Source organism: Elephas maximus, chromosome 9 (assembly GCF_024166365.1).
Source record: "Elephas maximus indicus isolate mEleMax1 chromosome 9, mEleMax1 primary haplotype, whole genome shotgun sequence".
NCBI lineage: Eukaryota > Metazoa > Chordata > Mammalia > Proboscidea > Elephantidae > Elephas > Elephas maximus.
In genome coordinates, this window is record NC_064827.1 from 74259708 (window position 1) to 74277590 (window position 17883).

At 37.7% G+C, this 17883-nt stretch overlaps 1 protein-coding gene across 5 annotated transcripts in view; it reads right to left on the reverse strand.

The window, feature by feature from the left end:
• STRBP (spermatid perinuclear RNA binding protein) overlaps positions 1 to 17883 on the reverse strand; it is a 172673-nt gene that overhangs the window by 60730 nt on the left and 94060 nt on the right. For all 5 annotated transcript variants that reach the window (XM_049894925.1, XM_049894924.1, XM_049894921.1 and 2 more), the window contains 2 exons: positions 8363 to 8528; positions 4518 to 4662 (listed from right to left, as the gene is read on the reverse strand). In XM_049894925.1, coding sequence (XP_049750882.1) covers positions 4518 to 4662; positions 8363 to 8528 — 311 coding nt within the window. The remainder of the gene's footprint in view (positions 1 to 4517; positions 4663 to 8362; positions 8529 to 17883) is intronic.

A 17883-nucleotide genomic window follows, 5' to 3' on the forward strand; every position in this document is an offset into this window, starting at 1 on the left:
ATGTAAGCACTGAAAAAGAAGTCTATTACACCTAACCTTGTTTATTTGGTTAGAGGTTAGATAAGTAGTCAAAATATCACAACGTATTGCAGGAAATGTCGGTCAGTTTCTCTCAATCCCTTCACACAATCTAACTAACTGCCCCTGTTAACAAAACCTAGTCTGGAGATAGGACGGCAAAAAAGCCGGAACATGACTACGTTAAACAAGAGTTATATGTCTGGAACCTGGGCTCTTCAAAGGTAAAATAATTGAGCTGGGTTATCACATGAGGAACTTCTCACAATCTGGATGAAGCTGAGCTACTGAGTTCATGCTGACAGAATTTCCTAGTTAGCCTCTCTCAATTCCTCGAGGCTTTTTGGAAAGAAAGACATTGTGCTCCAACCCATATGTTCATGCACAACATCAGGACACGACGAAGTGGACAGGTCAGTGTAACAACACGGCACGAGAGAGAAACGGCTCTTCTCCTCATGTATGTTAGTAACATCGCTCTGTATGACTTTTCTTCAATGCCTCACTAGGCAGTTAACCACTGGAAAGATCATGGCTAAGGGCTGCTTTGGATCGTGTAGATCTAGTAGCTGTGGAAGGTAGGAAAATAAAGGAGGCAGCGCCATTTTAACCCCAGTTGCGATTTTTCCACTGTGAGAATCCACTGCCTTGACCCAAGTAGATACATACTAGTGAACTTCTGCCAAGGTGCATTAGAAGCTCACACTGACTCCAGGACATGAAAAGGTACACTCAGGCAACTTTTCCGAGAACCCTGGAAAATCTACCCCAGCACTGAAGACAGAGGTCTGTCTTAGACTAACCCACAAGAATCTCTATAATTTCTCTAGCCACCTGGCTTCAGCTGCGTTATAAATATAATGAACAGCTGATTTATCACCCTCGATAGTAAATATACTTCTGGTTTAAAATCTCAAGCACCAGAAGAAGCTGAGACTCTGTGTGACGCTCAGAATAACTAAATCACCTAAAGCATTCATACGGTTATCCCAGATGGTAATGAGAAAGTGGAATGCAGAGATGGGTAAAACGTGAGACTTTCCTCATTTATAAAACAGAGCAATTATCCACCTCACAGGGTTGTTGTGAGGGTTATAATAAATGATGTATATGAGGAAGTGCTTGCCACACAGTAGGTTATAAAACACTTTAACAGAGCTAAATCTTCAAGATACATTGCTTGAGCTCTGAGATGATCATTGTTAATGTGCTTCTTAATGGTCTAGTCCTGTTTTTTTGCTTTTTTTTTTTAAGCAGACAATATGCTTGCTATGTAACATACCTTTTTTTAAATCGCCTACCATGTATTAGACAGTATGCTAGGTGCTAGGAATAAGGGGTGAAAAGATAACTGCCTTCAGTGAATTGTAAGCTACACAATAAATCAGCTCATTACTAGCATTGCGTCAAGTACAGTACACAAGTTCCAAGACTACACTTCAATGGTTTTTAAGAGTTTAATCGTCTTCGGGTTTAGTTCTTCAGAGCTGTCATGCACACATCATTCTCACTGTTAACTCATAGCAATTTGAGTAGGTTGGGTGTGCTCTGTGAGTCTCTGCAGAGAGTTGAGTAACATTTATTGAGCAACTGCTTTGTGCCAGGCTTTGTACAAGTCATATAAATTCTCTCATTTCACCTCAAAACAACTTTCTGGGGTATTATTCACATCTTACACAACAGAAACCTGCCTAAGACTGCACAGCAATAGTTACTAATGGAGTTAAGATCTTATCAAACATAATCCTGCCAGGCATCAGGCTCTGTGCTTTTTCTCCTATGGCTTCTTTAGCAAGAAAGATGTAGTAATGGGGAAGGAGCTATTCTATAGGACCTTGAAGTAAAGTGTTAAAGTACGGAAAGAAAGTTGACAGCATTGGAGAAACCTTACATGTGAAGCAGCAAACAATACCAGGAGATTCACTACATACTCTGGCAATGTAAAACATGAAGGGTGAGTTGAAATTTACTAAGATTCACTTCTGCAGAGACATCCCTGAGTGGGTAAGTTTGATGCTCGAACCTGCCCCAGTCCTCTGGCTCTGTCTGCTCTCAAGCATGCTTTTTCTCCTCGTAGATTTTGCCCAAAAGTGTACCAAGTGAAGAGAGGGAGGCTGAAGATGTGAAGTGTACATGGTTTGTGAATAATTTATTTTGGGGGAGGTGAAGGAAACTTCAGATACTATAGGAAAAGGTCTCCAAGAAAAAAAGTTCCCAGGGTTAGTTTTTAAACCCTGAGAAACAAAATGAGTAAGACTGAAAAAAGGAATATGTTCCAGTCCTAGGAATCCCTGCAACCTAAATGAATCCCATGCAGTAAAAAGAAGTGCATTAAGGGAATGAAGAGCCATCCAGAGAAAACAAAAGTCCTAAGAATTGTATAGCCCATGTCTCAAATGCTCAATTATGCTGGATTTTCCAGGTTGGCCAGAACTACAAAACTGCTAGCACAGAACAAAAAATTGTCTTTGACAAAGCCCAGGTTAGACAAAATGATCAAACTATGAAGGCATATCAATCAACAGGGCCGCGAGGTTAAGAACAACGTATAAATTGCAAAGCAAATCTTTCTGCCATTCAAAAAGAGAGATGACAGATCCGAGGTGATTCTTTTACCTTACCTGTTCCCACAGGATAATAGTAACATCAGCTTGTGAGACTCAGCTCATACAAGATTTCTGGATCCTTTAGTAATCCAAATACCTTGAACAGAGACTATGACTCTCCTACTTTATTACAAATTCCATTCTGTTATAAAGAGTGTTCTAGCAAGCATGCAATACACTAAAGAATCTGTTTTCAGCTTCTCTGCACAGAAATTAAAGTTATACAGGAAACGGACTAATATTAAGGGTATCACCGAAAGCTATGACAAAATCCCATGTAAGCCCACAAAGCCACAGGAAAAAAGAAGCCTGATGTCCCCTTAATGCTTTCAAAGAAGTACTGGAAGGAATGCCTACAGCTACAAGCAAATGTACAATTAACCTAGTCCTTGGCAACGATTTCAGTCTTTTTCTCATCTCCCTATACTCAAATAATTTTTTAATAATACCTATAATTATAACTACATTTAGAAACAGTAGGTCTTACACTAGAGGGTCAAGTAGAACACAGCTTACCAGAATTAATACTTATCTTGACACTGCAGAAATCATTTTATAGTTCTACAGTTAATGGTAAACTGTAAAGCTGTTAAAGAAATTAAGCCATTTAAGATTGGTTCTTTAGAGGTGCTACAGATATTACATACAGCAAAAAAACGTACAGGCATAAACCCAACTATAGATTGGATGCACTTTGATTTTAAAATATTACTTATAAATATGTCTGGTTTGTATCTGTTGGGTATGGTATAGTCGATTTTAGTTAGCCAAAAAAAAAAAACTTTTTTTAAAGGAGTCTATCACTTTTTAAGTGATCCTATGAGTCATGTCTGCCAAAACTCTTAAATTCTAACTTCACTGGTAAATATATTTATCTACTCTTACCACTAACTTGAAATAAACTAAGCAACTGACCGATATTTCTTACGGCACTGGTATTTCAGGTAGGAGAGTGAGCAATGGGGCTTGTTGAAATCTAGTGATGAAAAAATAGCAGTAGGGAGCCCCCACTGACCCAGGTAGGCCAAAGTGCTTCTAAATTTTCATGACAGAGAGTGGCCAGTTGGTCAAAGATTTGACACAGGAGAAATATCACACGGTAAGTTTCTAGGGACAGGACTGAGAGGCAGAAACAAGTTAACTTGACAGGATAAAGACATAAGAAAAAGAAGCCCAGCACACCTTGATCATTACTTCTCAAAGCTAATGATAACTAAATAGATACCCCTTTTGTAAAAATGATATTGCAACACAGTGATTCTTTTCAACTTCAAGAGAAGGAAATCTTAAAAGCATGATTCCTACATATAGCATGCTCAAAATGTTAACATGGTCAAGTCTCCTAGAAAAATATTACTCAAAAAAAAGAAAAAATCAATCCCCCAATTTACATCTCTTACTCTGTAAGACAAATCTATACATGGAAAACTAAATAAAGTAGAAATCTTACAAGGTTACATACTTATCAGAAGTCAAGTGCAATGTGCAAGTGAGTAATTTTAAAACAATTAAGTGAGTAAATTTGAAAGCAGTACTGTTTTGAACCACACTAAATGATGAAATCTGACCATTAAACCAAACTATATAAGTTGGCTGGTATCAATAACTTAATGTAATACTAGACAAAGTAAAATAGAAAACCAAAATGGTATGAAAATTAAAAGAGTTAAGACCAATATAAGCATAGGATCTCTGAATTAACATATTTTATATTTTGAATTTATACATGATTGCAAAATATACTGATTATGTAGAAATACAGCCATTTAAAATATTATGGGTGGCATAAAACAATTGAAAATAGTTATTTCCTAAATCTATAAAGAATACTTAACACAGCATTCAAGACAGGTATTAAGTGACCAAACAAAACAAAAAAATATATACATGTACCTCCATCCTTTTTCTCCAATTCGTCCCTAATTAGAGGGGAAGTAAGTATCACCTTCAAAGTTAGCGGGGGTTCTTTTGTATTCCGAATTATAATAGATGCCTCATTTACACATTGCTCCACTTGGTATTTCTCTTCTGTGAGTTTCTGAAAGTCACCAAGATTTCAAAAACACCCAATTAATTAGATTAAAATCTCCAAAAATGAATCCTCGCCCCTTAGTTCTCAAATGTTATTGACTATTAGCATTACTATGCAGAAAAGGTAAAGTCCTCAACTAGTTCTTTCATTTGGGGTAATATTTCTTACCTGTCAACTTAGAAGCAAATCATCATTCTCCATCACCCAAAAAGCAACTACAGTGTAAACCATCTATCTATATAATTATTAAACAACATTTAAGCCCATTCTTTATAATATTTGAAAGTAAAATTGCCAACAGCATCATTTGTGTGATAAAGGGTAAATTCTTGCTCTTGCAATTATTAGAGTACTACTGTAGTGTAGAATAATAAATAGCTGGGAATGCTCTCTTAAAACATCAGCTTTTTTGACTGAAAAGCTTCAACAGAAACTCCTACTTGCCAAGGACTTACAAATATAAGATTATGTAGATTTTTAAAGAGACTCGAGTAAGCGTGCATGAAAAAGGATCTCTGCACAGTCAGTAACCAGAAAAATGAATATAAATAAGTAACTTCCCCACTCTGATGACAGCCATCAGAGATCATTCCAGTGAGCCCTATCATTATGGGACACAACATCTGACATCCACAGGGAAACGTGAGTACATTGCTTCTTTTAGCATAATTTTTCTGTTTAGCATAAACATATAATTTACAGGCCTTCCACAAAATAATCAACCAATTATGGTTATATATTAAATTATGTTTAACATATTATTATACATTAAGTACATAATCAGGGTCTTTCTTTGTGGTGAAATTTAGTCTCTATTGCCTGACACAAAGTAGCCAGGCAGAATGGAGGTACTACTACTACTAGGTTTCTGCCCATCAGTGTGCCTTAAAAGAATTCAAAGCCACTTACATAAAAATAACACTTTACTATTCATTAAACATGCCAAAAAACAGAGGAAAGAGAAAATCCATTATCCTAATTTTGAACAGAAGAAACAAAGCAAGGGAAAAGCCACACAGTGAATAGAAGAACCAAAATTACTAGGCTACAGAGAAACAGCGGAAAGCTGCTTACATTTATGTGCCATTCAAAGAGCATTAAGGATGTCCACTGTAGAATGAGTCAAACTAATTTTTCAATTATGGGTGCACATCACCACAGTTGAATACATACAACCAAAGTAATAAGCATATGGTATGAGATATGGGCTAGACTAATTATAAATGGTTTCTATTTTTGGTCATCCTTCTTTTCCTTTGCTTAAGGAAGTTCTAAAATCACCCTAGGAAAGAGTATGTAGGAAAAAAAAAAGTATAGTACAGCCTTAATCAATCAAGGTATCAGACAAATGAAAGTTCTCCTGTAGTAAGTGTTCAGGAAAAAGATCTTTAATTCATAAGAAAATAAGATATCAGAGACTGGTTTTCCATATAAGGGAAACTCAAGGGCAATGCGGGGGTGTGAAGGTGGAAAATCATACTTAAGTGACTTCCTGAAATATTATCAATATGTGTGTGTACTTATGTGTACGTGTATGTATATTATGTATGTATATGTATATCATTTAATCTAAAATAACTGTATAATTATCACCCCCATTTTACAGGCAATGTACTTTTACCTGAATACCTATAGTAATGGATCTAACCATCACACCAAGCAGCCAGTTACATTGTTGGACAACTTCGCTGGTTGTGCCAAACTGAAATTCATGTCTCATAATTTCTACCACTGGTCTTATGTGGAGTTTGGGCCTCTTTTACTTTCTCCAAGACAGCCCTTCAAAGACCTAACGATATTTACATCTTCTTTTTTGTCTTCTCTAGCCTAAAAAGCCCTAGTTGCTTCAACTTTGAGATGGTTTGCACAGACTGCACTCTCTCCTGGATCCCCCCCACGCCCCCCCACCCAATACTTGCTTGCTCGTCAAGAATATTTTAAAACTGTGATGCGTAGAAATAAAGACTGTCACTTAGCAGGTGAGTTCACACAGTTGTGATGTGCACAAAGAAAGTTCTATTTAATGCAAACTAAAAAAAAAAATTTTTTTTTTTAAAGTTTGGCCCAATCTCCTGAATCTTCAGTACTGGAGAGATGTGACAGACTTTCAGAATGAGAACTCTGATTTACTATAGCACTGATTCTCAAACCTTTGTACCCTAACACAACTGAGGAATACGACTATTCTCATGTGAAACAGGACTTACTACAGGGAATGGGAAGGGGGGTGAGATGGTTGGAAAAACCTTCTAGGTTATTCTGTCATGCCTCAAATATGTCTGATCTTTTCAGAAGTACATTAGTATAGACTCCATGGTAACAATGTTCCTTGTACTTGAGCAGAAATATAGATTAAATCTAAACAATACAAAAAAATAATTGAAATAAAAGGAATTTTATTAACATTTGAATTTAAAAAAGTATAGTTAGCCAGAACCCTTTGTTATGGTGTTTTCCATTTCTTAAAGCTTTATTGTACTACAAGTTGCCTACCACTTTCCCTCCCCAAATGATCATAAGAGTTTAAAAGCAAAACATAACAAATTTAACCCTATAAGAGACCAGAATACATATTTTCCATCAGAATTGGAAGTGGAAAAGCCAAATATGCCTGGTCACTTAGAAAAGTGTATCATAGATCTAAGGCAGAATGCGAAAATAAAATCATGGCCCCCAAAAATTAATATAGGTGAATGTTCAACAAGTAACTCAAATCTAAGGGTCAGGAATGACAGATGAAAAGAAAAGAAAAAAAAAAAGTAGGGGGATGGTTTTGACGGTAAGTTGGTATATGAAAGAAAATGATCCAGTAACAAAGCTAATAAAAACACATTTAGACTTCATATTACTTGGAAAAAACAGTCCTTTTAAAAGAGATACAAGTAAAAGAGAAGGGAGCATTCAACAACTCAAAGTTTGGACCCTGTGGGTTAACACCTATTTGTGTGACATGAATATAAGGACTAACTAATACGCAACTATCAGAAAGCTGTAAGCCAGTATACCAGTTAACAAAGATCTGAAACTGAAAGATGAGCACAGCTTCCCAATCAGCAATGCAATCGGCCATTGGGCCAGGCTGGCAGGGCAAGCCGTTAGAGTGACCAGAATCTCAGACCTATTTGTTGCCTTCTACGGTGAGCAGCCTACCAGTGTTCAGCAGCATCGTCCACGGGACATACCATTTAAACTTTCTGAATGCATCACAGTGTGAAAAAGGTTTGGAAACAAGGAATTAATAGTGACTTTCAATTAACAGAACAGATGGGGTCACTGGTAAATTAAGTGAGTCTTCAATTTTAAAAGTTATCATCTGTTAAACTTTTTTTCATCTATGAAAGTCTCCAATTGTCTAGGCTCTTTTCAATCTTTAAATTCCTTTATATATTATGCCAACCCATCCAAGAGTTTATGATGCTGAGAGGCCTAGACTCAAAAAAAAAAAAAATGAAGACTCTCAGATGCATCTGAAAAGTTTAAGACAGTATCTTAATAGCCATCTTAACTCAGTAAGTAGATCCTGAGTATTATCACCAGAAATATGCTTTAAATGTCGCTGATTAGCCACTGACCCAAAGTAGTGGCATTTCTTTTGTCTGTACCTACTCTTTACTATTACCAATCTCTTGCTGTTGAATTCATCACGGTCACTCCTTATTTCATCTTTTTACAAATTCTCCTGAAGGTGCAGTTAAACTGTACTCACCTGAATCTGAATAGGAAGGTTATCTCTGACTGTATTTAACAGGGTCTCTGTGGGTTTGTCTTTGCACATTAAAACGAGCTCCAGATCCATATCATCTTTAATCAGCAGGCCTTTTGCAACCAGGCCAATCCTCATCACACCACACAGTATCCGACCACCTTGATCCCTAAAAATAAAAGCCTGAATGATTACTTTACAACCTATTTCCCAAACTATAACTCAATTGTCACTACTTAGATATTTTAAAAAAACCTAAAATACATGAAGGTGACTTCCTAGATATCCATGTAAAGTGATAAAGGGGTATGTAACTCCAGACATTCAAAAATTCACAAACTAAAGTCTCAGATTTAAGGCTCATAAAGTATCTAACTTCCCCAAGGAAATGAACAGGGAGCACATTTCAGACTACAGATGTTTCAATTCTTTACTACATCTATATTGCTCAAGAAAACCCAAAAGTACTGTGTTACCGTAAACGTTTTTCAAATTGTTTCTCCTAAGCTTCCCCGTCTTATTATTTAATAGTAATTAAAAAGAATTTGTGAAAAACATGAATGCCATGGTGTACTGAGAAAGAGCATCAGAGTGGAAATCTAAAAGACCTGGATTCTACTCCTGATGGCGCTTGCTGGCTCAGTATCCACAACTATAAAATGGCTTGGATCATCTAGGAATTCACAAAAGCTCATGTGGAAAGCAGAATAATGTGGTAAAAATAAGAACGGAGGAAGGAACCAACAGACTAAAAATAATCTGCCAGTATAAAAAAAAAATACGCATTCCAAATCCAGTAGTAGGCTAAAAGAACAAACACTCAAAGACCATCAAGTCATGAATGGTGCATAACAAACACACTGTTAACAATCTACCCTTAATTTTAATTCTGAAGTTTCTTATTGGTTCATTTCCTTTAATCACAAGTAGAAACATTAAATTTAGCACTCATTCAACAGGTAAGAGAGAGTTTGAGTCAGGAAGCATACATACTAAAGAATATCCAAACAGTCTCCGCTCCAGAAGCTCACACTACTCTGAAGTAACAATACAAATTGCTAACAGATTAAGTACCCAAAAACCTGCTTAAAAGGGGGAGAGAAAGTAACATCTGAGAACAAACTGCATGCCACATACTTCAAATACCACATTTGAAAGACAAGGAATGTGAACCTCAGAAAAGCTAACTAATGTTCCAGTTCACAAAAAGAATAAAATGGCAAAGCCTGGATTCAATCCCTAGTTGTCTGACTACACTGCTGAGGTTTTTTACATTATAGAGCTGCTTTAGGAAGTTCAGAAGAGGGACAAGTCAAAATTAGGCAGGCCAAGCAAAGCAAACTGAAAGTGTGACTTCAACAGTCTTGATTTTGCTAAAAAGAAAAAAAGCCGTTCTGGCTGGACTTAATCAGAAGAATTGGGCAAAAGTCAGCAGAGATGAGAACGAACTGGATAATGAAGAAGCGAGAAGGGAGAGAAACAAATCGTGGCAGTGGAGGTAAGAAGTTATAAATAATCTAGCCACTGGTTCGGTGCCTGTTAAACCTTAGGGACTGAATAAACACGAAATCAATGAAAACCTGTAAAGTGGTATATGTACAGAAATGAAATAAAAAGCATTTTAAAGCAAATGGCCCAAGTGTAGGGAATTATTTAATATTAAGAACACAGTCAGTCATCTTTGATTCTTTCTTCTGTACCCTTGCTCACCCATCCTCTCATTTCTTGAAATCCGCTTTGTTGTTGTTGTTAGGTGCCATCGAGTCGATTTTGACTCATAGTGACCCCATGTGACAGAGAAGAGCTGCTCCATAGGGTTTTCTAGGCTGTAACACTTTCAAGAGCAGATAACCAGGTCTTTCTCCCGCAGAGCTTTAAGGCAGGTTCAAACTGCCAACCTTTCAGTTAGCAGTCAAGCACGTAACTGTTGGGCCACCAGTGCTCCTTCCAAATCCAGTAATGGTTCATAAATTCCTCCTCCATAACCACCTCTCAATCACTGCCTTTAAACTAGTTTATTTTCAGGCTCTTATTATCTCTCACCTAGACAACCTCAATAACCATCTCTTCCATGACCTTACTGGCTAACCTCTGCCGTCTCCAATCTACTGTACCACAGTATACGGCAACGAGAATAATCTTCCAAAGGTACTGCTCAGATGTCATTCCTTAGTCTATCATTTCCTTTGGTCTCCTACTGGACACTTAAGACACAAAGTATGTTGCTGTGTGCCATCAAGTTAATTGCAAATCGTACTGACCCTATATATGACAGAGTAGAACTGCCCCCATAGGTCTCCTCGGCTATAATCTTTACAAGAGCAGATCACCAGGTCTTTTCTCCCGAGGAGCAGCTGGGTGGGTTCAAACTGCTGACCTTTCAGTTAGCAACTGAACACTTAACCACTGCACCACCAGGGCTCCTTAAGACACACAGTATACTGGGAGACAATTTAGAACAGATTGTCCTGGTTCAAATCCTAGCTCTGTCACCTACTGTGTGACTCTGGACAAATTACAAATTACATGACTTCTTTGAGATTATTTCCTCATTTATAGAATAGGGCCAAAATGAGAAGAAACAGCTGCAAGCATTCATTAAAAATCAGAACGTGGAATGTACAACGTATGAATCAAGGAAAATTGGAAGTTGTCAAAAATGAAATGGAATGCTTGAGGATCAATATCCTAGGCATTGGTGAGTTGAAATGAACTGGTATTGGCCATTTTGAATCAGACAATTAAATGATCTACTGTGCCAGGAATGACAAATTGAAGAGGAACGACATCACCTACATCTACAAAGCAAACATGTGAAGAGCTATCCTGAAATTCAATGCTGTCAGTGATAGGATAATACATACGTACACCTATAAGGAAGATCAGCTAATACAATTATTATTCAAATTTATATGCCAACCACTAGTGAAAAGATGAAGAAATTGAAGTTTTTTTTTTTTACCAACTTCTGCAATCTGAAGCTGATCAAACATGCGATCAAGATGCATTGATAATTACTAGCGATTGGGATGTGAAACTTGGGAACAAAGAAGATGGATCAAAAAGCTGGAAAATACGGCCTTGGTGACTGAAACAGCGCAGGGGATCACGTAACAGAATTTTGTAAGACCAATGACTTATTAATTGGAAATACCTTTTTTCAACAACATAAACAGCAACTATACACATAGATCTTGCCGGATGGAATACAAAGGAATAAAGCTGGCTATATCCGTGAAAAGAGACGATGGAGAAGTTCAGTATCACTCAGAACAAGGCCAGGGGCCGACTGTGGAAAAGACCATCAATTGCTCACATGCAAGTTCAAGTTGAAGCTGAAGAAAATTAAAACAAGTCCACGAGAGCCCAAGTACGAACTTGAGTATATCCCACCTGAATTTACATACCACTTCAAAAAAAAAAAATTTTTTTTTTCCCCAAGAACAGATTTGACGCACTGAACACTAATGACCAAGGACCAGGCGAATTGCAGAATGGCATCAAAAACATCATACATGAAGAAAGCAAAAGGTCATTAAACAGATAGGAAAGAAAGAAAAGACCAAAGCGGATGCTAGAAGAGGCTCCGAAACTAGGTCTAGAACATCGAGTAACTAAAGTGAACAGGACAAATGAAATAAAAGAGCTGAACAGAAGATTTCAAAGGGCAGCTTGAGAGGACAAAGCAAAGTATTGCAATGAAATGTGCAAAGACCTGAAGTTAGAAAAACAAAGGAGAAGAACACACTTGGCATTACTCAAGCTGAAGGAATTGATGAAAAAATCCAAGCCTTGAGTTGCAATACTGAAGAATTCTGTGGGCAAAATACTGCACAATGCAGGACGCATCAAAAGAAGATTGAACGAATACACAGTCACTGTACTAAAGAGTATTGGTAGACATTCAACGTTTTCACAAGGTAACACATGATGAAGAATCAATGGTACTGAAGGAGGAAGTCCAATGAAGACACTGGTAAAAAACAAGATTCCAGGAACTGATGGACTACTACTGAGATGGTTCAACAAACAGATGCAACACTATAAGCACTCACTCATCTATGCCAAGAAATTGGAAGATAGCTACCTGGTCAACCAACTGGAAGAAATCCATATTTGTACCCATTCCAAAGAAAGGTGATGCAATAGAAAGCAGAAATTATTGAACAATATCATTAATATTACACAAGAAAAATTTTGCTGAAGATAATTCAAAAACAGTTGCATCAGTACATCAACAGGGAACTGCCAGAAATTCAAGCCAGATTTGGAAAAAGGGTGTGGAACGAGGGCTATCATTGCTGGTGTCAGATGCACCTTGGCTGAAAGCAGAGAATACCAGAAAGAAGTTTACCTGACTAAGATGTTTACTGACTACGCAAAGGCATTCGACTATGTGGATAGTAACAAATTATGGATAGCACTGTGAAGAATGGCATCTAGTGCTGCTATAACAAGAATACCACGGTGCATGGATTTAACAAAGAGAAGTTTATTTTCTCAGAGTAAAGTAGGCTAAAAGTCCAAATTCGGGGTGTCAGCTCCAGGGAAAGGCTTTCTTTCTCTGTCAGCCTTCTCATCAATGTTCCCCCAGACTAGGAGCTTCTTTGCGCAAGGACCCCATGGGTCCAAAGGATGTGCTCTGCTCCCAGCATTGCTTTCTTGCTGGTATGAGGTCCCTCTGTCTCTCTGCTCACTTTTTTCTTTTATATCTCAAGAAATTGCCTCAAAACACAATCCAATCTTGTAGATTGAGTCCTGCCTCACTAACATAACTGCCACCCATTCTCCCTTATTAACATTATAGAGGCAGGATTTACAACCCACAGGAAAAATCACACAATACCTAGAACCACGGCCCAGCCAAACTGATACACATGTTTTTAGGGGTACATATTCAATCCATGACAAATGGGAATTCGAGAACACTTACTTGTGCTCATGCAGAACCTATACATAGACCAATAGGCAGTCGTCTGAACAGAACAAGAAAATACTGTGTAGTTTAAAATCAGGACAGGTGTGTGTCAGGGTTGTATCCTGTTACCATACTTATTCAATCTGTATGCTGAACAAATAATCTGAGAAGCTGGAGTATATGTAGAAGAACAATTGGAGGAAGACTCATTAACAACCTGCGTTATGCAGATCATGCAACCTTGCTTGCTGAAAGTGAAGAGGACTTGAAGCACTTACTGATGAAGATCAAGGACTGTACAGCCTGCAGTATGGATTACACCTCAACATAGAAAAAAAAAAAAAATCCTCACTACCAGACCAATAAGCAACACCACGATAAACGGACAAAAGACTGAAGTTGTCAAGGATTTCATTTTACTTAGATCCACAATCAATGCCCATAGAAGCAGCAGTCAAGATTCAAATAATGTAACGTACTGGGACCCTATAGGGTCGCTATGAGTCGGTATCGACTCGACGGCACTGGGTTGGGTATTGGGCAAATATGCTGCAAAGGACCTCTTTAAAGTGTCGAAAAGCAAAGATGTCACTTTGAGGACTAAGGTATGCCTGACTCAAGCCATGATATTTTCAATCAACTCACGCGCATGTGAAAGCTGGGCAAAGGATAAGAAAGACCAAAAAAGAACTGATGCCTCTGAATTATGGGTTAGCAAAGAATACTGAATACACCATGGATTTCCAAAAGAGTTAACAAATCTGTCTTGGAAGAAGTACAGCCAGAATGTTCCTTAGAAGCAAGGATGGTGAAACTTCATCTCACATACTTTTGGATATGTTCTCAGGAGGCACAAGTCCCTGAAGAAGGTTATCATGCTTGGTAAAGCAGAGGGTCAGCAAAAAAGAGGCAGGCCTTCAATGAGATGGACTGACACAGTGGCTGCAACAATGGGCGCAAACATAGCAACGACTGTGAGGATGGCACAGGACCAGACAGTATTTTATTTTGTTGTACACAGGGTCACTATGAGTCAGAACCAAATCAACAGCAGCTAATAACAACAAGAACAGAAATAATGCCCTTCTCAGAACAGTGCTAATTATCATTTCATGTAAGTACTGAGCCCAGAGTCTGGCATATATTAATAGCTCAATAAATATTAGCTATCATTTCTTTAAAACAGTCCCTGTATTTTCTCACACGTAGATCTTTGTTGAGATTTATTTTTCCTTCTCCTCTCACTGTCAATCAAAACCCTCCCCCACCCCATCCGCTGAGCCTATTTCAAATGCAACCTTTTTCATAAAGCTTTTTCTGATCCCCAGAACCATTCTATAAACTCTTCCTGCTCTTTATTTTCACATTTTATTCATGGGAAATTGAAGCATAAATGCTAAAAGAAAAAAAAACTGCATCTAGAGTCAAACATACCTGAATATGAAACCTTGCTCCACAACACATTTAAGGTTCAGGGACCTTAAACATGTTAATGTTTGTTAACAATTCAGAGTCACCCTTTGTTCATAACTAAATTTGGAACTGTAGAAATGTTGTAAGTAAAATTGAAGGGAGGGACATCAGAGTAATAGAAACTAGCATGTTTGTTTTAATACAATGTGAGAAATAATCTAGTATAGTACCTGGGACTCAATAGTTTTTAGCTATTATTAGCTACCACCATATGTCTGTCATTTTGAAAACAAAAGGTATTATAAAACAAGTGACCCGAATATAGGAAATTACTTAAAATTAAGTATTAACCAATAATCAACCAGCTGCCACCAAGTCAATTCCAATTCATGGCTACCTCATGTTTCAGAGCAGAACTGTGCACCACAGAGTTTTCAATAGCTGTGATCTTTCGGAAATAGATCGCCAGGCCATTCTTCTGAGGCGCCACTAGGTGGTTTCAAACCACCAACCTTTCTTTCGGTTAGTGGCGAAGTGCTTAACCATTTGCGCCACCCAAGGACTCCTAAAATAAAAACCAAACCCACTGCCATTGAGTAGATTCCGACTGACAGCGACCCTATAGGACAAAGTAGAACTGCCCCATAGAGTTTCCAAGGAGCACCTGGAGGATTCAAACTGCCGATCCTTCGGTTAGCAGCCGTAGCACTTAGCCACTACACCACCAGGGTTTCCAAAACAAGAACAGAATCCTAATATTCCTAATAATACAAATTGTGGGAACTTGTGTAATTTATTTGACTTTAGAGCCAATTTGTTTTCTATAAAGTAGGATAATAGGTAAAATATGAAAACACAGGCAAAAGCTGCCTAACAGTGCCTGGGAATAGAAGGTGCTCAAATAATATAAGCTATCCTTCATTTATTTTTGTATCCTTTGTAATGCTTAGTAATGAATCAGGAACTCAATACACTACTTGAATACAGTTCTGTTTTTGGAAGACGTGCTGCTTGTTTTATACAAAATAATGAACATAATCAATCTGCACTCCTGAGGTTTATTTACCATATGGGAAGAGTCATAGACAAGTGCTCAACCTGGGACTAGTCCACAAAATGGAAAGATTTTGCATAGACAATCAAGACATCCACACATACAGCTATATTTAAAAATCCAAGCAAAAGCGTAAAGCATATTATCCTTTAAAAACCTTTAAAGCACAGCGACCTCATCCAGTTAAGCAAAAGTCTAAGGGAATGCCTTCCAAAAGTCTGCCAGCCTTGAGAAGAAACAACATTAGCAGAAAGATTTATTAGAAAAGCATGAGCATACACCCGAGGGCAATCTAAATATAGAGTGCATGACTATTTAACCTGCACAGGAACTCAGGTGCATAAAGCCAGATTACTGGATAGTATTACTAACTGACACGGCCCCAGTATAATTTTGTAAACCATCATATATATTTAAGAAGAACTGAATTACTGCCAAGAGCCTTCAAACTGACAAGAACTCAACTAGGTACAATGTATAAATTAGCTGTAAAAACTTTAAAAAAATCAAGGAATTACCTCCTTCAGCAGAAAACTGGCCCCTGATGATAGATCTGAAGATGAAAAGGTTACACTATCTTTCACTGAAGTAAACTGATTTATCGATATTTTCTCACTATTCTTTATCTACTTTATCACACTGATTTAGAACTGGAAACTGAGGGGGGAAAAATCTGTAATCTCTATCCTCATTTACAAATTGTAGCCGAAGGAATGTGTTGAAACCCACTGATACAGTACAGTCAAATGAGTGTCATCTTTCGAACTAAGTTCAACATTTATCCCAGTCATAGTGACACTGTTCAAAACAGTAACTTTAAGCTTGGCATGGCACAGAAAGCTTCATTCCCTTTAGCTACATCTCACTAATCACTACTACTATTTCAACCTTTAGAACCATAGTTGTGTGCTGTCAAGTCGATTCTGACTCATAGCGACCCTGCAGGACAGGACAGAACAGAACTGTCCCATACGGTTTTCTGGCTATAATCTTTAAGAGGGCAGATTGCCAGGTCTTTTCTCCTGTGGAATCACTGCTGGGTCCAACCGTCGATTTTTCAGTTAAGAGCTGAGTGCTTAGCCACTGTGCCACCAGGGCTCTAATTGCTAAAGGGTCTGGTTTCCTCCTGTTAGAACTTTATTCACTCCACAAACATACAATAAACATTTATCATATGCCAGGCACTGTGCTAGATTCTGGGAATCAACAAGGTAGACTAGACATAGTACTTGCCCTTATATAGAGCTTATGATTTTATAGGGGATTCAGGGAAGAAAAATATAGTGTGATCAAGTCCTATAACCAGAGACACATATGCTATAAAAGCACATAGAAGGTAATTTAGCAGTTGTCTAAGGTCATAAAATCAGTAAGTGGTAGGCTCTAAGTGGTAGAATTTGGAGGTCTGGCTGGCTTCAATGTCTATTTCCTTCCCATCAAAACAATCTCTCCAAACACAAGAAACTTTATCTAAGTCAGTTTGAAAATTACTTGGTTATTTACAAAGGATAAATCACTTAGTGAAATTTTACCATACTTATATTATTTTCATGCAAAAAATAATCTTAGAAAGTTTTTAACTGACCAGAACCTGGAAATTTTTTAAAAATGTATTTTTAAGCACACAGTATTTGTGCCAAACTTTGTGCTAAGCATCAGGAATAAATTAGAAATTAAATAACAAAATAAAAAACTCACTCTCTAGAAAAGAACCACTGTACTGCATACATCTGTATGCAAAGGATATGATGAAACCACTGTAAAGGAGCCCATTGGAAGTACGGGAGGAATTGCGGGAGACAGATGGAGCGGAGGGAATAAGTAATATTGCAGTGGAAGCAGTATAGCATGGGGTAGAGGGGACAGGGTAGATATGGAGGCCAAAAAACAGGCATTGAGAGTGTGACTGGGATATGGATGGAAGATGACCACGAGGTGACCCTTAAAGAATGAACAAGAATTCACCAAAGATGCAAAGGAAGAACATTACAGGCCAGGTAAACAACATGAGGTGTATCTGGAAAATTTCAAGCTTCAGTGTTAACATCTAATGATCACTTCCTTGTGAAGATACTCAAGAACAAGTAAGCTAAATGACTTGCTCAAAAGCACAGTTGGAAGCAATAACGGGTGTAACAT